We start from the raw sequence: 25,123 nt of genomic DNA, 5'->3' as shown, positions 1-25,123 counted from the left end.
GCTCAGGGGACAGTATGGATATGTTTGCAGAAAAACATTCCCTGCATCTCCAGACTCTAACTTTCATCAATACTCTCACTGAGAGGTTGAAATGATTATTTAAAATTCCAGTCCTTTCTTGAAGGGAACATACCCATTACAGGACTATCCAAATCTTCTGACACTTCTCTGCCACGTTCTATAGTGACGAAAGGCAAAGAATGACTGGGAGGTAGGGGAAGTGAGAGGGATATGTAAGCCTTTGGCTGGGGTGTCTTTGCCTCCTCCTGGTGGCCAGGTGTTGTATTTCCCAACAGTACGGAATTAAGTCATGGACTCTCCCTGCCTTATGGAAGGAAATTAAACGTATAATAAATCAGCAGCATTCACTTCTATTAAAATCTTTGTAAATATATAAATTTTCTTCAACCTATGATGGACTCCTGTTTTACGTATATGCCTTCCAGCTGTTCAAAGCCAATTATAAACATCCTTCACATTTTAAAATTGTGTTCTTAGATCAAATATACCAATGAAGCGATCACTGGAAAGGGACACAATACTTTTTTGGCCATAAACTATGATGAAGTTGTCTTACAATTAAATAGCACTGTATTGTAAAAGTGTTTCTTCTTAATGTGTTTCCAATACCTTGTTATAAGTGTATGGGAAATTGTTCCTTTAGATTTATTTTTGTAGGTGAAATGTGTTTTTTTCTCATTGAAGCTACAATACATTTCAATGGGTTGAGAATGCAAAAAGTGTGCATCTTTATCTTTCTCTAAACACACCTTTATCTTATCTCAATACTAAATCATTTGAAAATTAAATCATTATGAACCCCTCTCTACCAACCCCACTGGGCTGCAAATACCTCTTATGTACTTATTTTTTCTTTAGAGACCACAAATGTATTCATATTTTCAGCATTGGTGACAGATTTAACAGGCAAAATCAGCCTGTTAAATGACAAAATAAAGGTGAAGGATCTGTTTGTAAACAATTTAGTACATTTCAGAAGGTAAACTGGAATACTGGGGATACACTAAAGGGGAGAACAATTAACACTACAATGTACCTTTAAAGAGGCCTAATTAAAATATATACTGTATATATATATATATATATATATATATATATATCCACACAAAAAACTCAGGTTGATCTACCATATTTACAAAATGTATTAGTGATAGTATTTTATACATTCATAGTAAAAAATTGGGCTGTTTTTGACAGAATGAGGTAAAAACTTCACAAACTGCATTCATGACAGTGAAAGCTATTTAGTAATAGAACTACTGTACAAAAATATATTGTACGTTTGGTAAATAGTTTAAACTATTATTCATTTACTTTTTAGCAAAGGTTTACTTTTAAAACAAAAGTTTGGTAATTTTTAAAAGGCTATGTGGTTGACCGTTTCAAACATTTTACACAGTTCCACAGGTTAAAGTATAATGTGTGAAACAGAACAATCTACTACGTAGATGCAGGAAAACACAGGATGTCCTTTCTCTATATTTGGCACATGCTGCAGTGGTGTTTATATCTGAATGATGAATAGTTCTGATTGGCTAGTGAGGAGTTCACTCTCTTTTCTTTCCTTTTTTTATTATCTATTTTCTTCATTCTAATAACAATGTTTCTTTGAACATAATATAGTAAAGTATTTTTAGTGAAACACATACATTTTTCATTTTGTCACATTGATTCCTACAAAATAAATCATGGATGTAAGGTAAATGTCAAAATAACATCAGTAGTGTTAAAAGAAGAACATTTTGTAAAGGTTTGGAAAAAGCCAGAGCAGCAAAGACAAAGGTACATATATGAAAGGGACAGTAGAGTCCTAAATTTGTTGCCATTAATGTGACACCGTACAGGTAGCCCTCAGTTTACGCAGGGGTTAGGTTCCAGAAGGAATGGATTGTAAATCGAAACCGTTGTAAATTGAAACCCAGTTTATAATGTAAGTCAATGGGAAGTGAGGGAGATAGGTTCCAGGCCCCTCTCAAAATTGTCATAAGTAACACCTAATACATTATTTTTAAAGCTTTGAAATGAAGACTTAAAATGCTAAACAGCATTATAAACCTAATACAATTATCATACAACACAGAATATATAATTAAACTAAGTTAAATGAACAAAAACATTTGCTAAACAGCATTATAAACCTAATAAAATAATCACACAACACAGACTTCACTTGCATTTTTCTGCAAACAGTTCTTTCTATGCATTCCAATCTGGATTGATTTATAGACAGGAAGATCTTGTTCCTTTGAAATCTGCTCGATAGCTCAGGTCTGGTTAAACTGATTAATTACAGCTTGCTTGGCTTTGCTGCAACACAAGCGGACAGCTCCACCTACTGGCTATTTTAATAAATGCACTGCTTCTCAATGCTTTTCAATAGCTGTCACATGACTGGAAAAAAAGGTTGTTATTCTGAAACGGTGTAAATTGAACTGTTGTAAAACGAGGGCCACCTGTACTGTAAAATTGGGCTCCCAATTACTTGTTACCGCAGCTGCAGGGTTTAAAATATATGAGCAATTGCTCCCTTACATTTATTTTTATATATGAAATGGCAATATATGCTAACCAAAGCCTCAATCCATTGTTCTGAAGAACATCCCCATATAGATAAACTGAGCCAGCAGAAATAGCAGACCTCCTAATCTTATCTCTCTCTATACATTAAGGCATCGTATCTCTGAACAAAATGGTAAATACTTAGAGAGAGCAATTGAAAAAGAAAAAATTGTATTATCTCTTTATTCCACCCCCATTGGGAACTTGTTATTGCAATTTTTACATAGTTTATTAACAGGTAAAATCAGTTATTTTAAATGACAAACTAAAGATAAAGGAACCAATTATAACCAAAATGATACGCTCCAACGTGTAAAACAGATCATTGGGTACATATCACAGAGGGACATTTTTACAGCAGTGCCCTTTAAATGTTGACAAGGGTTGTTTTACAAGTCACAGGTGTACCTGAATCAGAATTTTCCACCATTCCCTATCTCGTAAGAGGAAATTGCTGTAGACCTCCACTTACAAAACATATTACGTACTATTGTCCTGCTTGGTTTAGCAAAACACCTATTTTAATATAGAGAAGTGGACAAACTGTTACATTTTTTAAGTAATCTCAGAAAGCACTCACAGGTGCCAACACGAATGCTTTGAAAATAAAATGTGATAATAAACATTGCATCACAGTAAGACATTTCTGTTCTGGGTTTTTCCATCCCAGAAAACACAGGCAGAGTACTAATTTAATACTGGAGCTTCCTACAGTTACTCCAGGAAATTAAAATGCAATAGATTATGTAAAAATGAAAGGTCATAACAAAATGCCACATTTACAAATCTTAATAACTACACGAAAGTTTTAAATTTGGAGGTCAATTTCATATTATTATAATGGGGGAGATTATCATCAAGCTTAATAATTTAACAGTTTTTCCTTTCCAAAAAAATCTATGGAGATATTCAAGACTGCAAAAAAGCTTGCTCAAACAATTAAACTGCTGTTAATGTCATAAATTCAAGAAAGGCAGGTACAAAAAAGAAGTTACGGCACTACAAGGTGTTAGAAGTATTAAAAAATACAATGGCAGACATGGATGGTGTCCAAGAGAAGGTCTGACTGGTGAGTTTTGCGCCCCCTAGAGGCGCTTAGTCAGACTATGACTAAGCTCCTCTAGGGGGTGCAGAACTCAACAGACAAACCAACTCTTGGATGCCATCCAGGTTTGTCATTGTATTTGTGAATACTTCTAATAAATTGGCGTTTTATTTTACATCACCTTGTAGTGCCATAGTTCTTTTTGTGCCGGGAAGCTACATGTGCAGCTCGATCTGCCGCTGTTCGGACACTCCAAGCTTGGGGGAGGATCCGCTGAAATGTTATGCCCTTGTGATTTGCAGTGTGTAGCTGCTTGGAGCCATGGTGTGTGTTCCGAGGATGTACATTTGGATCCTTTGTGAGGATCAGAATGCGGAAATAGGAGCCTGCTCATGCTGTTCGGCACTTTTTGAAGCCAGATTTATTCTTGTGAAAGATCACCACACTAAGATCTGGATTTGCACAAATCTTGGTGAGGTGATCTTTCACAAGAATAAATTCGGCTAAGGAAAAGAGTCACACTACACGAGAATAAAGGATCCTCATATACATATTTACAAACTATTTTTAAAGTATCAAATTGGTATCCAGTTATTAATTGATGCAGTGGTTGACAAATATATTAAACATAAATTATATTGTGATCAGATTTCCCCATAGGCATAGTAATATTTAAAAATTAAGTTATAAAAAAATAAACATGGTGATATAATATTGTCAAAAGAATTGATTAATAGTATAGTTATACAGTATTTTGATGAAGGTGGCTTTGGATTCAGAATTAGCATTTGAGTCAAGCTTAAAAGGGACATTGTACTTCAAACAATTCTATCATGGATTCAAAAGGGAAGCATTTAAACTTGCTAAAAATGTATATGTTTAAACAATTACTGCAGTATCAGTTGTATATGGTCGCTGGCTGAAAAGGCCAACCAACAAAGCTTTGTGGATGGAGCAGAAGACCGACAAAAAACTTGTTTATTCTGAACAGGATCATGCATTATTAAAAAAAAATAAAAAAAATTAAATTCTGAAATACCTCTTTTAAATAAATCCAACTTCGGTATGAAGTGTTGCAAAACTTATATTAATACAAATCAACAGCTATAAAAAGTAAACAGGTGCATAATTTTGTAAGTCGTTGCACAAACGAATAACAAAATTGTCTGACACTGGAATGGATATATTAGAACTGAAGTGCAACTCAATAGCTGTATAAAAAAGTGAGCTTTTGAGTTGCACTTTTCATCTAAAATATCCAGGAGGGGAATTATGAATTATTAAATTATGCACATGAATATTTTTTTTTTCTCTTCACTTTTTTTTTTAATATTCCTTTAGAAACTTCCATATTCGAGGATACAGCAACATAGTCAAATATGAGTTGAAAAGAAAAAAAAACGAAAAAAAAAACAACAACACAACAGCAATCAGAAAGCTGACTTCTATTTTAAAAATTCAGGCAGTAGATTACAAAATGTAGACCCACTTCCCCTCACGCTGCAACTTGCCGACTTTGCTTGTCATTTTAATACATCACATTTAAACTTATGTTCCCTTATTTCAGGATTTTTCAAAATTTAACTCATATCAGTGTAACAAAGACATGATGTCTCTCTCAAGGTTACAATTAATTTTATCCAGTTACAAAACTCATCTTACTTAAGAACTATCTTAACATCAGCTGGTCATCCTTCATAAGTGTCTTGAAACTACCAAAAAAACAAATTTCAATTAAACGTTCTTCAGATTTTTTTTTTCTACTAGATAAGATTACATCCTGTATAAACAGGCAAAAACTAAAATGACCTATTCTCTAAACCGCAGCATCCAGCAGTATATAAGGTCATAAAATAGGAAGGCAAATACGGGATAGTTTGTTTTTAAGTTTGCTGAAAAAGTTTCAAATGAATTATATCTTGCCTTCAAAAAAAAAAAAATCGATTTACTTGGGTACATTCAAGAAGCATGCATTTTAGATCTGGTACTTCTTCCTTTTGTTTCCACTGAAGAATTGTTGGAATTTGTTTTATGGGTTTTTTTATGATGTTCCAAATCAGCCTTTTTTGCAAAAGCTTTTCCGCACTTATTACATTTAAGCAAAGAAAAGTTTTTGGTGACTTTAACTTCAATGCTAGCTTCAACTCCATCTTGCTTTTTTATGGGAGATGTTTTTGTTGCATCTTTTTGGGGCCCTCGTTTTAAATCTTTACTGAGAATACAATCAATAGGTTTTTTGATCGCTCTGCTTTCCAAATTTGCAGTAAGTTTTACTAGAGCTTTTGCTGTCTTTTTATGTACCACTGTTATGTGCCTTATTACATCACGTTTACGGCGAGTCTCGTAATTGCAGAGGGGGCATCGGTAAAACTTCACATAGAGACCATTTCCATCCGTATGTAACTCAATGTGTTTTGATAGATTTTCCTTAGAAGTAAACTGGCGTTTACAGAGCTTACAATAAAGCTGCTTAAAGTCAAAGCTAGCCGTAAGTTTAGTCTTCTGGTATTTTTTCTTGCTACCTACCACTGGAAGACTTGCCTTGGGAGAATCTGCATCAGTTTTAACTTTATTCTTCTGTGTAGTTAGTGTACTCTTTTTCTCATTTGCATTATTTGCTCCCTTTAATTCATTCTGAGGTGAGTGGGAACCAGAAGTGGCAGTAGAGTCTACAGAGCTTTCCACTTTTACTTTGCTGTCTGTGTTACCCGTGTGTCCTTTGTCCAGTTTGGAATGTACGGCAGGAAGAATGGTCTTGTGTACAATCTGTACATGCTTTTTTAGAAGGAAGCGTGAGGTATAGCGTCGTTTGCAATAGGGACATTTACATGAACTTAGGGTAAAGTCAGAGTTTACAGGGGACTTCTGAGTTTTCAGAGATTTTTTAGGGGACCCAGTTTCCAAAGCTATCCCAGGTTTTGTAGGGGCCTCAGAGGGTGAATCCCGTCTCATTCCTTTGTGGACTTCATCAACATGCCTTCTTACATTTGCTTTTGTGGCAAATGATTTAAAGCAAACTTGACACTTTGTACCACTTGGTGTATAATCGACTATACTGAGCCCTCTTGCAGTAGTCAGAATTGGCCTTCTTTGCAGTTCAATAAATTTCTTTATGTCCTCCAGCTTCTTTTTGTGCACCCTTCTAAGGTGTCTGCGTACACCTCTCCGACAGTTAAAATCTTTCTTGCAAACACGACATGAAAATGGGTGAGTAATACTTACTTCTTTAACCAAAGATACAACACAGTCTGTTATCACTGGTTTCTTTAAATCAAAGGTAGTTAGATCCCTTTTTAAACGCACTGTAGGAGTAGATTCTGCTATTTCAGTTGCTAGAGTTTTATTAGAGGTTGGTGAATCTACTTGAATTTCATCTGAATCTGGTACAGGTCCTTTACGAACACACTCATTTGCAGCGTCAGCAGGTGTTACATATTGAAAAACAGCATTTTTATTGGTCTGAATGGGTTCTAGTTTTATTACATATTCTGGTTCGTTGACTTTTGGATAAATTGCCTCTAGCAGATCTTTTATGGCTCGACTTTGTCTATCATTTTCATTGGGTGGATCTAAACAGAAAAAACACAATTAGATAAAGTTGGAGTAATTAAAGTACATACAAAAAAAACCTTTGTTTATTGTTTACACAGCACATTTCTAAAAGAAAGTAATTTTAAATTCCCTTTTATTGGCTTCTGGGTATACTTTTAGAAGACACAAAACTATTTTTTATAGAATGATTTGAAAGGTTTGCTTTTTTTCTGCACGGCAATTACATAGATTTTACACAGACTCATTAAACCTGAATAACCTACAGCTTGTATTTATAAATATGGTAAAGACAAAGAAATGCAAGTGCGTGCATCATAAAATACCTACGATGAGTGCTGTAGATAATTCAGTTTTTTAGGAACATGAATAAATACAGGTTAAAGATGTAAGCGGTAAACTTCAAGAACATAGTAAACTATCTTATAAAATGTGAATTATTTCAGTTATCTTCTTTGTTCCATTTCACACTGTACTATCAAATTCACTTCCCCTTAATGTGTTCCAATTGACTTGTTATACCTAGAGCAATGTTTTAAAATAAATGGGAAATTGTTCCTTTGTGTTTATTTTTGTATTTAAAATATCTGGCATTGCTCATTAAAACCATCATCTTATCTTCTCAAGGACATGCCCATAAAAATGGACTGAGCCTGCAGGTAAATGCTATCTGTCTAGCCTTCATAGTTAAGTAAAGAAATGCTAATAATGGCTGGGCACAACCAGCTGTTTCAGATTACATTTTGCAGATAATACTATGCTATTCATATTTTCAGTGTATTTGGTGGTTTATACAGGCAAACCCAGCTATTTCAAATGACAAAATAAAGGTAAATCAATTATACTTACCTGATAAATTCATTTCCATCGAGGGGAGGAGAGTCCATGGCTTCATTTATTACTGTTGGGAATTAAGAACCTGGCCACCAGGAGGAGGCAAAGACACCCCAGCCAAAGGCTTAAATACCTCTCCCACCTCCCTCATCCCCCAGTCATTCTGCCAAGAGAACAAGGAACAGTAAAAGAAATATCAGGGTATAAATGGTGCCAGAAGACAAATAAAATTTAGGTCCGCCCATCGGTGGACTCTCTTCCCCTCGATGGAAATGAAATTATCAGGTAAGCATAATTTATGTTTTCCATCTAAAAGGGAGGAGAGTCCACGGCTTCATTCATTACTGTTGGGAACATATACCCAAGCTCTAGAGGACACTGAATGAAACCGGGAGGGTAAAAGGCGGACCCTAATCTGAGGGCACCACAGTCTGCAAAACCTTTCTCCCAAAAACGGCTTCTGCAGAAGCAAAAATGTCAAATTTGTAAAACTTTGTAAAAGTCTGTAAGGAGGACCAGGTAGCCGCCTTACAAGTTTGCTCCATAGAGGCCTCATTCTTGAAGGCCCAAGAAGAGGCCACAGCTCTAGTTGAATGAGCCGTAATCCTCTGAGGAGGCTTAAGTCCTGCTGTCTCATATGCCAAGCGAATCAAGCTCCTCAACCAAAAGGACAAAGAAGTAGAAGAGGCTCTCTGCCCCTTGCGCCTCCCTGAAAACACCACAAAAAGAGATGTAGCCTTAAAATAAAACTTCAGAGCACGAACCACATACAGAATATGAAGTAACCACTCCTTAGAGGAAGAAGGGTTAGGACACAAAGAAGGAACCACTATTTCCTGATTGATGTTACAGATAGAAACAACCTTGGGAAGAAACTCCAAACCAGTGCGAAGCACAGCCTTATCCTCATGAAAAACCAGATAAGGTGGCTCACATTGCAAGGCAGCCAGCTCAGATACTCTGCGTGCCGAAGCAATGGCCAACAGGAAGAGAACCTTCCAGGACAGAATCTTAATGTCAACGGAATGCATATGCTCAAATGGAACCCTCTGCAAAACCGTAAGGACCAAATTTAAGCTCCATGGGGGAGCAGGCTGTCTAAAGACAGGCCTGATTCTAGACAGAGCCTGAACAAAGGATTGCATGTCAGGGAGCTCAGCGAGTCTCCTATGCAACAAGACTGAAAATGCCGAAATCTGTCCCTTTAAGGAACTAGCGGGAAGACCCTTCTCCAAACCATCTTGAAGAAAGGACAGAATCCTGGATACCTTCATCTTATGCCATGGATATCCATGCTTCTCACACCAGGACAAGTAAGTCCTCCACACCTTATGGTAGATACGAGTGACTGGCTTCTTTGCCTGAATTAGAGTATCAATCACACTTTCTGAAAGGCCTCTCTTGGCCAAGACTAGACATTCAATCTCCACGCAGTCAGCCTCAAAGAATAGAGATTTTGATGTTGAAATGGTCCCTGTTCCAGCAGATCCAGCGCCAGGGTAAGCACGGCGGAGAGGATGACATCCCGCAAACTACGTCCTCCGTGGCCACGATCAAGCAATCAGTAAGGCCGAAGCTCCCTCCTGTTTGATGCGTGCCACTACACGAGGTAGAAGTGGTAACGGTGAAAACATGTAATCTAGGTTGAACTCCCAAGGCACCGCTAAGGCATCTATCAGCTCTGCCTGGGGTTTCCTGGACCTCGACCTGTATCGAGGTAGCTTGCAATTGAGTCTGGCCGCCATGAGGTCTATCTCCGGCGCTCCCCACCTGAGATAAATCTCCACAAACACTTCAGGATGAAGAGACCATTCCCCGGATGGAAGGATTGCCTGCTGAGAAAGTCTGCTTCCCAGTTGTCCACACCTGCAATGTGAATCGCTGAGAGAGAGCAGTTGTGGGACTCCTCCCACTCCAAGATCCGAAACACCTCCCTCATAGCTAGGGAGCTCCTTGTACCCCCCTGGTGGTTGATATAAGCCACCAAGGTAATGTTGTCGGTCTGGAATCTGATGAAGCTGAACGACCCCAGAAGAGGCCATGCCTTCAGAGCATTGTAGATTGCTCAGAGTTCCATAATATTTATCGGAAAGAGATACTCCTCCAGGAACCATTTTCCTTGTGCCATCCTGGCACCCCAAACCGCTCCCCATCCTGCCAGAAACTCTTTCCTGAGTTGATCTTCCAACCGTGAGATTGGAGCAAAAGAAGAAGAGATACTGAGCGACAGCGCCTAGACTAGGATGTCGTCCAGATAGGGTGCCACAGCAATGCCTCTGGTTCTGGCCACTGCAAGTAGCACCCCCAGAACCTTCGTGAAGACTCTCTGGGCCGTCACCAGACCAAAAGAAAACGCAAATTTCTGGAACTTGAAGTGGTCCCTGTGGATTTGCACATGAAGGTGTCTCAAGTCTATGGTTGTCATGAACTGTCCCTCTTGAACTAGGGGCAGAATAGATCAGATCGTTTCCATTTTGAACGATGGAACCCTCAGAAACTTGTTCAAAGACTTTAGGTCCAGAATCAGGCGGAACGTGCCCTCCTTCTTTGGAACCACAAAAAGATTTGAATAGCACCCTAGACCCCTTTCTGCTTGAGGTACTGGTACGACGACACCTAGAGAGGAGAGATCTCTCACACATTCTAGAAAGGCTTCTCTCTTTTCCGGTCTTGAAGATTCCGGTCTTTGATAGGAGGAATCTGCCCATGGGCGGATGGGATCTGAACCCTATCCTGTAGCCCTGGGCTTCTGAGAAGAGAGATAATCTGCCCCCTACTAGGTCCAGAGACTGGTCGGGGTCCGCCCCTTCATGACGATTTTGTCTTGGCGGGCTACTTGCTCTGCTTAGACTTGTTCCAAGAATGAGACGGTTTCCAAGTACCCTTGGACTGGTCCGCTTCCGCAGCGGGCTGCTGGCGCTAGGCCTTGTCCACACGAAAGGGACGAAAAAGTAGATCCTTTAGGCTTAGCCCTCTTATCCTGCGGTAGGAAAGCTTTCTTGCCTCCTGTAACCATGGATATGATTGAATCCAATCCTGGACCGAACAGAATCTTTCCTTGAAAAGGCAGCGACAACACCCTCGACATAGAGGTCATGTCCGCAGACCAAGACTTTAGCCACAGAGCCCTGCGAGCTAAAATGGAAAAACTTGACACCTTAGCGTTGAGGCGGATAATTTGCATATTGGCATCACATATGAAAGAATTGACGATTTTCAGCGCCTTAATATTGTCCTGCATCTAGTTGATGGAAGTCTCCCCCTCGACCATTTCACACAGGGATTCACACCAATATGTCGCAGCTCCGGCAACCGTGGCTAAAGCCGCTGCTGCCTGAAAAACAAACCCTGCGTGTTGAAGCATTTTCCTCAACATGTTTTCCAGCTTTTTATCCATGGGCTCTTTAAACGTTGAACTATCCTCCAGGGGAATAGTTGTCTGCTTCGCGAGCGTGGAGATAGCACCATCAACCATAGGAACAGTACCCTACAGCTCCAACTGAGAGTCCGGGACGGGTTACAGTTTCTTAAAGGAAGAAGGGGAAAAGGAAGAACCTAATCGCTCCCATCCATTCTTAATAATATTTGCCAACTTAACAGGAACCGGGAAGGCCCGAGGCACCACCCTGTCCTCATATATTTTATCACGCTTAAGAATCGCAGGTTCTTCTGGAAGTTTTGGTTCCGGAACCTCCAGAGTAGCAAGCACTTGTTTCAGCAAAAAGCGGAAATTTTCCATCCTAAACCTAAAGTCAGGCTCCTCCGCAGCCGGAGGTTTAGATGACACGGACTCCGACCCAGAAGGGGCCTCCTCCGAAGAGTCAGAGTGGGTCTCGTCATCGTGTAACGCCTCAGAAATCTCCTCAGGCGCAGACAACCCCTGGGCCGGGCCGCCATGATACACCCTACACTTGTGCTTAGCAGAACGTGGTAAGGCATGGATCACTTTCGATACCGCCGTTTGCAGTTGATCCGCAAAATCTGACGGCCAACGAATCTCTCTTGCAGGAATAATGGTTGGACCCTGGGGCGCTGCATGTGCAATAGGAGATGGATGCAGGGAATGCACCTCACGGGACTGGTACCCCTCAGAGGTGGATGGCTCAGTAGTACTAGACATCCGTTTGCTCTTAGATGTCGTAACTTTATTAAAGTGAAGGTAAACTTTGATGAATGAAAGCACGTTTTTTTAAATACTATTAAAAACAGGGGCACTTTCATTCATCAAAGTTTAGAAGGCAGCTGTTTTGATTAAAAACTTACCTTTGTATTTTTCACAGCTAGAGCAGCTTCCCCCAATGACTAATCCAGCTTTCTCCAATCACAGCATGGTTTCAGGCAATACCCTGGGGGGGAAAGCTGTGATTGGAGGAAGCAGGATTAGTCATTGATGACGTGTGAAGAGAGGATCTCCGGGTTGGGGGAAGCTGCTCTGGCTGTGCAAAGAAGAGAGGTAAGTTTTTAATCAAAAAGGTTGCTTTGTAAACTTTGATGAATGAAAGTGCCGCTGTTTTTAATAGTATTTTTAAAAAACTGGCTTTCATTCATCAAAGTTTAACTTCACTTTAAGGCATGTTGAACATAGTTGAGCAGGCTATTCTACCAGAACCTCCGCACAAACACAGGAATGAGACCTAGTTAAAGAGGGCGAGCCCTCTAACGCGTCAGAGTCCTCCACAGCATGCGCTGATATCAAGGACTAGATTAACTTAATAAATAGGCACCTTTATAACCTCCAATGGTCGGGGCACTTACCACCTCCTATGACCCGGACTACAGAAACCGTTTTGTCTCCTGCGCCGCTGATCAACAGAGGAAGTCACGCCCGGTCACATGGAATGCCCGGTAGAAACTGCCCCTGCCTAAGGAGAAAACGGGCCAAAAAAGGGCTGCGCCATACTTCCGTAAGTCACCTGAAAGTTCCACACATTGCCAGAGCCTCGTCACGCAGCAATGACACAATAAACAATATCATGTATAAACCCCCCCTGTTCAATAATCCCCTTTCCAGGAATATTAACCCTGGATTCCTAAAAGATAAAAGGTGCCTGTCTTAGATGTTATCATTATGTAATAAAAATGAAACAATCTTACCAGAATCTACGCCGTGGAACCGGAACAGGGCCCTTCAAGTGTGACAGGTTAGTAGCCTCGCTCCTGACATGGACTTGAGTGTAGAAAGCAGGCATCAAAACTTGTCAACACTGATTGCTTGTGGAGCTGTTAATATGAGTCTGGATGGGTTCGCAGAAAGACTGCATCTCCAGACTCTAACTTTCACCCAGGCGCTCACCGAGAGGCTGACAGGACTACTTAAAACTCCAGTCCCATTTCGAAGAGTACTACCCTCCATAAGAGACTACTCCGATCTTCGGCACTTCTCTGCCGTCCTCCTGTGACGAAAGGCTAAGAATGACTGGGGGATGAGGGGGGAGGTATTTAAGCCTTTGGCTGGGGTGTCTTTGCCTCCTCCTGGTGGCCAGGTTCTTAATTCCCAAAAGTAATAAATGAAGCTGTGGACTCTCCTCCCCTTTAGATGGAAATTAGCTTTTTGCAAACACACTCCAGCAGGTAAAGTAGACCAATGGGAGCACATTAAAAGGGGAGAACCTTTTAGTGTAGAATGTCCCTTTGAAGATTTAAAAAGAATCCCTTAACTTCCCACAAGAGATTCAACACAAAATGACTAAAATCAGCCCAGAAAGGGAAAAATTCTGTCTTGCAGGGGGTACTTGAGGAGTACTCTAGAAGCCTGTTGACTTAGTGAGACTGAATACTATATTACATTTCCAAGAAAACAAAATAAAAAAAAACACTAACTTTCATCCACACAAACTTTTGATAAGCAGTAAAACTGTTTGTGCGTGATCAGATTGGGTAGTCCTCTGAAGAGACTGCGGCATGTTTTGCATTCAAAGATGGTGTCAACTTCTCTTAGTAGCATGTGTTTAAGCTGTTTTGTTCCTGAGAGAAAGAGAAAATAAACTTGATTAATTCTTCTACAGAAAATTAAAATAAAAAAATAAAATAAAATTGTCATGTAAGAATTTCAAGAGTGAAGGCAGCAAAGGTGTGAACAAAATTAGAACAGTTATAAAACATGCACTATTTAGAGTCCAAGCAGGCAATGCTTTTAGAGACTCTTAAACATTCTGGAATTGTAAATAAAATATTAGGAGCCTAGGATATCATCTCAAAATAATGAAATAATAAAATTAAGATAAACAATAAACAAAATAATTACTAAAACAAGCCCCATGAATGAGGAACAATTAAAATTTTGTTTAAATGATGTGTGCTTAATTAACCTGCATGTCCTCTGTTTTCAAGCACTGGAAGCGATCGTGATCGATTCCAGCCGCTTTCAGGGTATTGCAGTGATGCCTCAATATTGGGGCATCATGCAATACCCTTTTTAAGCACAAACTCTGTGGCCTTCTCTGCATCGGCCAGCAATGGTGCCGATCGTTGGTGGTGTGGGAGGGAGGTGGGGGGGATACGAGGGAGGTGGGAGGGCGGCCCTTCGCTGGATTACTTCCACTGATCGTGGATCCTGTTCCGGTAGTGCGGCGAGGGCGTTGGGAGCGTGCGAGGGGGGCTAGAGTGCGTGCGCTACTTAGTACACTCCGTACATAAAGGAAGGAGGGAGAGGGGGATAAGTCTTGAGGAAAAGATCTGGGAGGGGGGCAGCTACACTATATGGAAAAAAGTAAATTTATGCTTACCTGATAAATTAATTTCTTCTATGGTACGACGAATCCACAGATTCATCCTTTACTTGTGGGATATTATCCTCCTGCTAACAGGAAGTGGCAAAGAGCACCACAGCAGAGCTGTCTATATAGCTCCCCCCTTAGCTCCACCACCCAGTCATTCAACCGAAGGTACAGGAAGAAAAAGGAGAAACTAAAAGGTGCAGAGGTGACTGAAGTTTAAAATAAAAAAATATAATCTGTCTTAAAATGACAGGGCGGGCCGTGGACTCGTCGTACCATAGAAGAAATTAATTTATCAGGTAAGCATAAATTTACTTTTCTTCTATAAGGTACGACGAGTCCACGGATTCATCCTTTACTTGTGGGATACAATACCAAAGCTACAGGACACAGATGAACGGGAGGGACAAGACAGATGGTTAAACAGAAGGCACCATTGCTTGAAGAACTTTTCTCCCAAAAATAGCCTCCAAAGAAGCAAAAGTATCAAATTTGGAAAATTTGAAAAAGGTATGAAGCGAAGACCAAGTCGCAGCCTTACAAATCTGTTCAACAGAAGCATCATTTTTAAAAGCCCATGTGAAAGCCACCGCTCTAGTAGAGTGAGCTGTAATCCTTTCAGGAGGCTGCTGTCCAGCAGTCTCGTATGCCAAACGGATGATGCTTTTGAGCCAAAAAGAAAGAGGTAGCCGTAGCTTTTTGACCTCTACGTTTTCCAGAATAGACAACAAACAAAGAAGATGTTTGACAGAAATCCTTGGTTGCTTGCAAGTAAAACTTCAAAGCACGAACCACGTCCAAGTTGTGCAACAGACGCTCCTTCTGATTGATATTCCTATTAGTAACAACCTTAGGAAGGAATCCAGGTTTGGTACGCAAAACTACCTTATCGGCATGGAAAACAAGATAAGGCGAGTCGCATTGCAACGCAGATAGTTCAGAAACTCTTCGAGCCGAAGAGATAGCAACTAAAAACAGAACTTTCCAAGATAGAAGCTTAATATCTATGGAATGCATAGGTTCAAACGGAACCCCTTGAAGAACTTTAAGAACTAAATTCAGACTCCATGGCGGAGCAACAGGTTTAAACACAGGTTTGATTCTAACTAAAGCCTGACAGAACGACTGAACGTCTGGAACATCTGCCAGACTCTTGTGCAGTAGAATTGATAAAGCAGATATCTGTCCCTTTAAAGGAACAGTAAACACAGCAGATTTGCATAATCAACAAATGCAAGATAACAAGACAATGCAATAGCATTTACTCTGAATTTCAAATGACTAGTAGATTCTTTTTTAACACATTTCAAAGTTATGTATATTTCCACTCCCCCTGTACCATGTGATAGTAATCAGCCAATCACAAATGCATATACGTATAGTCTGAGTTCTTGCACATGATCAGTAGGAGCTGGTGACTTAAAAAAAAGTGTAAATATAAAAGACTCTGCACATTATTTTTAATGGAAGTAAATTGGAAAGTTGTTTAAAATTACATCTTGTATCTGAATAATGAAAATGTAATAAAACCTGAGTGTCCCTTTAAGGAACTAGCTGATAGCCCCTTCTACAATCCTTCTTGGAGAAAAGACAAAATCCTAGGAATCCTGATCTTACTCCATGAGTAGCCTTTGGATTCGCACCAATAAAGATATTTACGCCATATCTTATGATACATTTTCCTAGTGACAGGCTTTCGAGCCTGAATCAAGGTATCTATGACAGACTCAGAGAAACCCTGCTTGGATAAAATCAAGCGTTCAATCTCCAAGCAGTCAGCCGCAGAGAAACTAGATTTGGATGCTGGAACGGACCTTGAATCAGAAGGTCCTGTCTCAGTGGCAGAGTCCATGGTGGAAGAGATGACATGTCCACCAGGTCTGCATACCAAGTCCTGCGTGGCCACGCAGGTGCTATCAAAATCACTGAAGCTCTCTCCTGTTTGATTCTGGCAATCAAACGAGGAAGGAGAGGAAATGGTGGAAACACATAACCCAGGTTGAACGACCAGGGTACTGCTAGAGCATCTATCAGTACTGCCTGAGGATCCCTTGACCTGGACCCGTAACAAGGAAGTTTGGCGTTCTGACGAGACGCCATCAGATCCAATTCCGGTGTGCCCCATTGCTGAATCAATTGTGCAAACACCTCCGGATGGAGTTGCCACTCCCCCGGATGAAAAGTCTGACGACTTAGAAAATCCGCTTCCCAGTTCTCCACTCCTGGGATATAGATTGCCGATAGATGGCAAGAGTGAGTCTCTGCCCATCGAATTATTTTGGTAACCTCTATCATCGCTAGAGAACTCTTTGTTCCCCCCTGATGATTGATATATGCTACAGTCGTGATATTGTCCGACTGGAATCTTAAGAATCTGGCCAAAGCCAGCTGAGGCCACGCCTGAAGCGCGTTGAATATCGCTCTCAGTTCTAGAATATTTATCGGGAGGAGAGCCTCCTCCTGAGTCCACAAACCCTGTGCTTTCAGGGAATTCCAGACTGCACCCCAGCCCAATAGGCTGGCGTACGTCGTCACTATGACCCACGCTGGCCTGCGGAAACACATTCCCTGGGACAGATGATCCTGTGACAACCACCAAAGAAGAGAGTCTCTGGTCTCTTGATCCAGATTTATCTGAGGAGATAAGTCTGCATAATCCCCATTCCACTGTTTGAGCATGCATAGTTGCAGTGGTCTGAGATGCAAGCGAGCAAACGGAACTGTCCATTGCCGCTACCATTAGTCCGATTACCTCCATACACTGAGACACTGACGGCCGAGGAATGGAATGAAGAGCTCGGCAGGTGGCTAAAATCTTTGATTCCCTGACCTCCGTCAGAAAAATTTTCATGTCCACCGAATCTATCAGAATTCCCAGGAATGGAACTCTTGTGAGAGGGATAAGTGAACTCTTTTTTACGTTCACCTTCCACCCGTGAGATCTTAGAAAAGCCAACACGATGTCCGTGTGAGATTTGGCTAGTTGGTAAGTCGACGCCCGAATTAAGATACCGTCCAGATAGGGCACCACTGCTATGCCCCGCGGCCTTAGAAGGGACCCTAGCACCTTTGTGAAAATTCTGGGAGCTGTGGCCAACCCGAAGGGAAGAGCCACAAACTGGTAATGCTTGTCCAGAAAGGCGAACCTGAGGAACTGGTGATGATCTTTGTGGATAGGGATGTGTAGATACGCATCCTTCAAGTCCACAGTGGTCATATATTGACCCTCCTGGATCATTGGTAAAATAGTCAGAATGGTCTCCATCTTGAAGGATGGGATTCTGAGGAATTTGTTTAGGATCTTGAGATCTAAAATTGGTCTGAAGGTTCCCTCTTTTTTGGGAACCACAAACAGATTGGAGTAGAACCCCTCACCCTGTTCTGTTTTCGGAACTGGGCAGATCACTCCCATGGTATATAGGTCTTCTACACAGCGTACGAACGCCTCTCTTTTTGTCTGGTTTACAGACAATTGAGAAAGATGGAATCTCCCCCTTGGAGGAGAATCTTTGAAATCTAGAAGATACCCCTGGGTTACAATTTCTAAAGCCCAGGAGTCCTGAACGTCTCTTGCCCAAGCCTGAGCAAAGAGAGAAAGTCTGCCCCCTACTAGATCCGGTCCCGGATCGGGGGCTACACCTTCATGCTGTCTTGGTGGCAGCAGCTGGCTTCTTGGCCTGTTTACCTTTGTTCCAAGTCTGGTTAGGTCTCCAGACTGACTTGGATTGAGCAAAATTCCCCTCTTGCTTTGCAGCAGGGGAAGAGGTAGAGGGACCACCTTTGAAGTTTCGAAAGGAACGGAAATTATTTTGTTTGGTCCTCATCTTATTTGTCTTATCCTGAGGGGCATGGCCTTTCCCTCCAGTGATGTCTGAAATGATCTCTTTCAGTTCAGGCCCGAATAGGGTCTTACCCTTGAAAGGGATGGCTAAAAGCTTAGATTTTGATGACACATCAGCAGACCAGGACTTAAGTCATAACGCTCTACGCGCTAAAATGGCAAAACCTGAATTCTTTGCCGTTAATTTAGCCAGTTGAAAAGCTGCATCTGTAATGAAAGAATTAGCTAGCTTGAGAGCCCTAATTCTATCCAGAATATCATCTAATGGGGTCTCAACCTGAAGAGCCTCCTCCAGAGCCTTGAACCAAAAAGCAGCTGCAGTATTTACGGGAACAATGCACGCTATAGGTTGGAGAAGAAAACCCTGATGAACAAATATTTTCTTTAGGAAACCCTCTAATTTTTTATCCATAGGATCTTTGAAAGCACAACTGTCCTCAATAGGAATAGTTGTACGCTTAGCCAGGGTAGAAATAGCTCCCTCCACCTTTGGGACCGTCTGCCACGAGTCCCGCATGGTGTCTGATATGGGAAACATTTTCTTAAAAGTAGGAGGGGTAGCGAACGGAATACCTGGTCTATCCCACTCCTTAGTAACAATGTCCGAAATCCTCTTAGGGACCGGAAAAACATCAGTGTAAGCAGGAACCTCTAGAAATCTGTCCATTTTACACAATTTCTCTGGAACTACAATAGGGTCACAATCATCCAGAGTCGCTAAAACCTCCCTGAGCAATAAGCGGAGGTGTTCTAGTTTAAATTTAAAAGCCGTCATATCTGAGTCTGTCTGAGGGAACATCTTTCCTGAATCAGAAATCTCTCCCTCAGACAGCAAATCCCTCACCCCCAACTCAGAACATTGTGAGGGTACATCGGATATGGCTAATAAAGCGTCAGAGAGCTCAGCATTTGTTCTCACACCAGACCTACTGCGCTTCCCCTGCAACCCAGGCAGCTTAGATAAAACCTCTGTGAGGGTAGTATTCATAACTGCGGCCATATCTTGCAGGGTGAAAGAATTAGACGCACTAGAAGTACTTGGCGTCGCTTGTGCGGGCGTTAATGGTTGTGACACTTGGGGAGAATTAGATGGCATAACCGGATTCCCTTCCGACTAAGAATCATCCTGCGACATACTTTTAGTAGCTAAAATATGTTCTTTGCAATTTATTGACCTTTCAGTGCATGAGGGACACATTCTAAGTGGGGGTTCCACAATGGCTTCTAAACATATTGAACAATGACTTTCCTCAATGTCAGACATGTTGATCAGGCTAGTAATGACTACAAACAAGCATGAAAACACTTTATTTAGTGAAAAAAACAACAATCTTAAAAAAACGGTACAGCGCCTTTAAGAGAAAAATAGCATACACGTTCTGCAAAACTGCTTTAAAATGCTCCAAAGTTTTCAAATGTGTAGTTAAGTTTGCCCCACAAGAAAATTTAACAGTTAACCCTTTATTGTGCAAACCGGATTGAATTAAGGCCTAAATCCGGAAAAAAACACCCCCAGCACCTTGCCACAGCCCTGCTGTGGCACCTACCTGCCCTCAGGGATAGTAAATATGGGGTTAAAGCTTCGATTTGGCCCAAAACATCCACAAGGGCCCTCAGGAGTTGGAGCTTGCTGCGTGAAAACTGTGCATCTGAGGCGCGAAAATAGGCCCCGCCCATCTCACTCGATGTCTCTACAGCCTCAAAGAACCGCACCAGAGCCATGTGGGTTCTGAGACCCAAAAAATAAGCCAAGTGTACCCTCAATAAAGTTGCCAACAAAACGTTAATAGCACTCCCAGTTCATAAAACGTTTGCCCACAAACATTCAAAAACCAGTGTCAACCATATTTTAATTAGCCCCTTATGCAAGCTTAGTAATGCCTTTCTATAGCTCTAAGGATTACTGCTTACCCTTACCCTCATGGGGATAGTCAGCCTTTCTGAAATACACAGTCTCTCCAGAAAAAATGACTGAACATACCTCACTGCTTTATAGCATGAAAACGTTCCTCACACTGAAGTTTCCTGTACTCCTCAGCCTCTGTGGGAACAGCACTGGATCTTAGTTACAAATGCTAAGATCATCATCCTCCAGGCAGAAGTCTTCATCCATCTGCTGCCTAAGAGTAAATAGTACACACCGGTATCATTTAAAACAACAAATTCTTGCTTGAAGAAAGTAAAAACTAATTTATCATCACCTCTTTCACTTTACCCTTCCTAGTACTTAGAGTAGGCAAAGAGAATGACTGGGGGTGGAGCTAAGGGGGAGCTATATAGACAGCTCTGCTGTGGTGCTCTTTGCCACTTCCTGTTAGCAGGAGGATAATATCCCACAAGTAAAGGATGAATCCATGGACTCGTCGTACCTTATAGAAGAAATATGGATTAAGAAACAAACAAAAAAACAGTACAATTTTAGTGCAAAGTGGGTACTGGCAGACAGTACCTAAGATGGCCTCAAATAGGAAAAGGGGGAGGTTAAGAGAGTTGTTTGGGAGGGGGGGCCGTGGAGGTTGGGGGGTTAGGGGGACCTACACTGCAGAAATTATACTTTTTTTAAATAAAAACAGAATTTATGTTTACCTGATAAATTTCTTTCTCCAACGGTGTGTCCGGTCCACGGCGTCATCCTTACTTGTGGGAACCAATACCAAAGCTTTAGGACACGGATGAAGGGAGGGAGCAAATCAGGTCACCTAAATGGAAGGCACCACGGCTTGCAAAACCTTTCTCCCAAAAATAGCCTCAGAAGAAGCAAAAGTATCAAACTTGTAAAATTTGGTAAAAGTGTGCAGTGAAGACCAAGTCGCTGCCCTACATATCTGATCAACAGAAGCCTCGTTCTTGAAGGCCCATGTGGAAGCCACAGCCCTAGTGGAATGAGCTGTGATTCTTTCGGGAGGCTGCCGTCCGGCAGTCTCGTAAGCCAATCTGATGATGCTTTTAATCCAAAAAGAGAGAGAGGTAGAAGTTGCTTTTTGACCTCTCCTTTTACCTGAATAAACAACAAACACTAAAAAACTCTAAGCCATCTCCGTGGAGATGTTGCCTGTACAACGGCAAAGAGAATGACTGGGGTAGGCGGAGCCTAGGAGGGATCATGTGACCAGCTTTGCTGGGCTCTTTGCCATTTCCTGTTGGGGAAGAGAATATCCCACAAGTAAGGATGACGCCGTGGACCGGACACACCTATGTTGGAGAAAGATTAAATAAACAAAAAACAAACTTATTTTAGTAATGGCAGACTTTCTGCCAGTACTTAAGATGGCGGTGACAATTGTGAGGTGGGGGAGGGAAAAGAGCTGTTTGAGAGGGGTCAGGGAGGTATCAGGGGGTGGGATGTGTCAGGTGGGAGGCTAATCTCTACATTGAAGCTAAAATTAACCGTACAAGCTACCTAATTAACGCCTTCACTGCTGGGCATAATACAGCGGCATTTAACGGCCTTCTAATTACCAAAAAGCAACGCCAAAGCCATATATGTCTGCTATTTCTGAACAAAGGGGATCCCAGAGAAGCATTTACAACCATTTGTGCCATAATTGCACAAGCTGATTATAAATAATTTCAGTGAGAAACCTAAAATTAGTGAAAAAGTTAACTTTTTTTTTTTATTTGATCGCATTTGGTGGTGAAATGGTTGCATGAAATATACCAAAATGGGCCTAGATCAATACTTTGGGTTATCTACTAAAAAAAATATTTACACACATGTGAAGGGTTTTTCAGGGATTCCTAACAGATATCAGTGTTACAAAGTAACTATCACTATTTTTTTTTTTTTTAAATGATTTGGAAATAGCAAAGTGCTACTTGTACTTATTGCCCTATAACTTGCAAAAAAACAAATAACAGAATTTATGTTTACCTGATAAATTTCTTTCTCCAACGGTGTGTCCGGTCCACGGCGTCATCCTTACTTGTGGGATATTCTCTTCCCCAACAGGAAATGGCAAAGAGCCCAGCAAAGCTGGTCACATGATCCCTCCTAGGCTCCGCCTACCCCAGTCATTCGACCGACGTTAAGGAGGAATAATAGCATAGGAGAAACCATATGGTACCGTGGTGACTGTAGTTAAAGAAAATAAATTATCAGACCTGATTAAAAAACCAGGGCGGGCCGTGGACCGGACACACCGTTGGAGAAAGAAATTTATCAGGTAAACATAAATTCTGTTTTCTCCAACATAGGTGTGTCCGGTCCACGGCGTCATCCTTACTTGTGGGAACCAATACCAAAGCTTTAGGACACGGATGAAGGGAGGGAGCAAATCAGGTCACCTAAATGGAAGGCACCACGGCTTGCAAAACCTTTCTCCCAAAAATAGCCTCAGAAGAAGCAAAAGTATCAAACTTGTAAAATTTGGTAAAAGTGTGCAGTGAAGACCAAGTCGCTGCCCTACATATCTGATCAACAGAAGCCTCGTTCTTGAAGGCCCATGTGGAAGCCACAGCCCTAGTGGAATGAGCTGTGATTCTTTCGGGAGGCTGCCGTCCGGCAGTCTCGTAAGCCAATCTGATGATGCTTTTAATCCAAAAAGAGAGAGAGGTAGAAGTTGCTTTTTGACCTCTCCTTTTACCTGAATAAACAACAAACAAGGAAGATGTTTGTCTAAAATCCTTTGTAGCATCTAAATAGAATTTTAGAGCGCGAACAACATCCAAATTGTGCAACAAGCGTTCCTTCTTTGAAACTGGTTTCGGACACAAAGAAGGTACGATAATCTCCTGGTTAATGTTTTTGTTAGAAACAACTTTTGGAAGAAAACCAGGTTTAGTACGTAAAACCACCTTATCTGCATGGAACACCAGATAAGGAGGAGAACACTGCAGAGCAGATAATTCTGAAACTCTTCTAGCAGAAGAAATTGCAACTAAAAACAAAACTTTCCAAGATAATAACTTAATATCAACGGAATGTAAGGGTTCAAACGGAACCCCCTGAAGAACTGAAAGAACTAAATTGAGACTCCAAGGAGGAGTCAAAGGTTTGTAAACAGGCTTGATTCTAACCAGAGCCTGAACAAAGGCTTGAACATCTGGCACAGCTGCCAGTTTTTTGTGAAGTAACACCGACAAGGCAGAAATCTGTCCCTTCAGGGAACTTGCCGATAATCCTTTTTCCAATCCTTCTTGAAGGAAGGATAGAATCCTAGGAATCTTAACCTTGTCCCAAGGGAATCCTTTAGATTCACACCAACAGATATATTTTTTCCAAATTTTGTGGTAAATCTTTCTAGTTACAGGCTTTCTGGCCTGAACAAGAGTATCGATAACAGAATCTGAGAAACCTCGCTTCGATAAAATCAAGCGTTCAATCTCCAAGCAGTCAGCTGGAGTGAAACCAGATTCGGATGTTCGAACGGACCCTGAACAAGAAGGTCTCGTCTCAAAGGTAGCTTCCAAGGTGGAGCCGATGACATATTCACCAGATCTGCAAACCAAGTCCTGCGTGGCCACGCAGGAGCTATCAAGATCACCGACGCCCTCTCCTGATTGATCCTGGCTACCAGCCTGGGGATGAGAGGAAACGGCGGGAACACATAAGCTAGTTTGAAGGTCCAAGGTGCTACTAGTGCATCCACTAGAGCCGCCTTGGGATCCCTGGATCTGGACCCGTAGCAAGGAACTTTGAAGTTCTGACGAGAGGCCATCAGATCCATGTCTGGAATGCCCCATAGTTGAGTGACTTGGGCAAAGATTTCCGGATGGAGTTCCCACTCCCCCGGATGCAATGTCTGACGACTCAGAAAATCCGCTTCCCAATTTTCCACTCCCGGGATGTGGATAGCAGACAGGTGGCAGGAGTGAGACTCCGCCCATAGAATAATCTTGGTCACTTCTTCCATCGCTAGGGAACTCCTTGTTCCCCCCTGATGGTTGATGTACGCAACAGTCGTCATGTTGTCTGATTGAAACCGAATGAACTTGGTCCTCGCTAGCTGAGGCCAAGCCTTGAGAGCATTGAATATCGCTCTCAGTTCCAGAATATTTATCGGTAGAAGAGATTCTTCCCGAGACCAAAGACCCTGAGCTTTCAGGGATCCCCAGACCGCGCCCCAGCCCATCAGACTGGCGTCGGTCGTGACAATGACCCACTCTGGTCTGCGGAATGTCATCCCTCGTGACAGGTTGTCCAGGGACAGCCACCAACGGAGTGAGTCTCTGGTCCTCTGATTTACTTGTATCTTTGGAGACAAGTCTGTATAGTCCCCATTCCACTGACTGAGCATGCACAGTTGTAATGGTCTTAGATGAATGCGCGCAAAAGGAACTATGTCCATTGCCGCTACCATCAACCCGATCACTTCCATGCACTGAGCTACGGAAGGAAGAGGAACGGAATGAAGTATCCGACAAGAGTCCAGAAGCTTTGTCTTTCTGGCCTCTGTTAGAAAAATCCTCATTTCTGAGGAGTCTATAATTGTTCCCAAGAAGGGAACCCTTGTTGACGGGGATAGAGAACTCTTTTCCACGTTCACTTTCCAGCCGTGAGATCTGAGAAAGGCCAGGACGATGTCCGTGTGAGCCTTTGCTCGAGGGAGGGACGACGCT

The 25,123-nt window shown here is 41.7% G+C and overlaps 1 protein-coding gene across 4 annotated transcripts in view; it reads right to left on the bottom strand.

Annotated features, from left to right (window-relative positions):
• Nucleotides 1-2,749: 2,749 nt before the first annotated feature.
• The window catches only part of ZNF800 (zinc finger protein 800), a 126,760-nt gene continuing 104,386 nt past the window's right edge, over nucleotides 2,750-25,123 (bottom strand). For all 4 annotated transcript variants that reach the window (XM_053716648.1, XM_053716649.1, XM_053716646.1 and 1 more), the window contains 2 exons: nucleotides 13,829-13,972; nucleotides 2,750-7,194 (listed from right to left, as the gene is read on the bottom strand). In XM_053716648.1, coding sequence (XP_053572623.1) covers nucleotides 5,585-7,194; nucleotides 13,829-13,972 — 1,754 coding nt within the window. In that variant the 3' untranslated portion in view covers nucleotides 2,750-5,584. The remainder of the gene's footprint in view (nucleotides 7,195-13,828; nucleotides 13,973-25,123) is intronic.

Source organism: Bombina bombina, chromosome 6 (genome assembly GCF_027579735.1).
Source record: "Bombina bombina isolate aBomBom1 chromosome 6, aBomBom1.pri, whole genome shotgun sequence".
Taxonomy (NCBI): Eukaryota; Metazoa; Chordata; class Amphibia; order Anura; family Bombinatoridae; genus Bombina; species Bombina bombina.
Note: the sequence above shows the minus strand (reverse complement) of the source record. Positions and strands in the feature narration are given on the sequence as shown.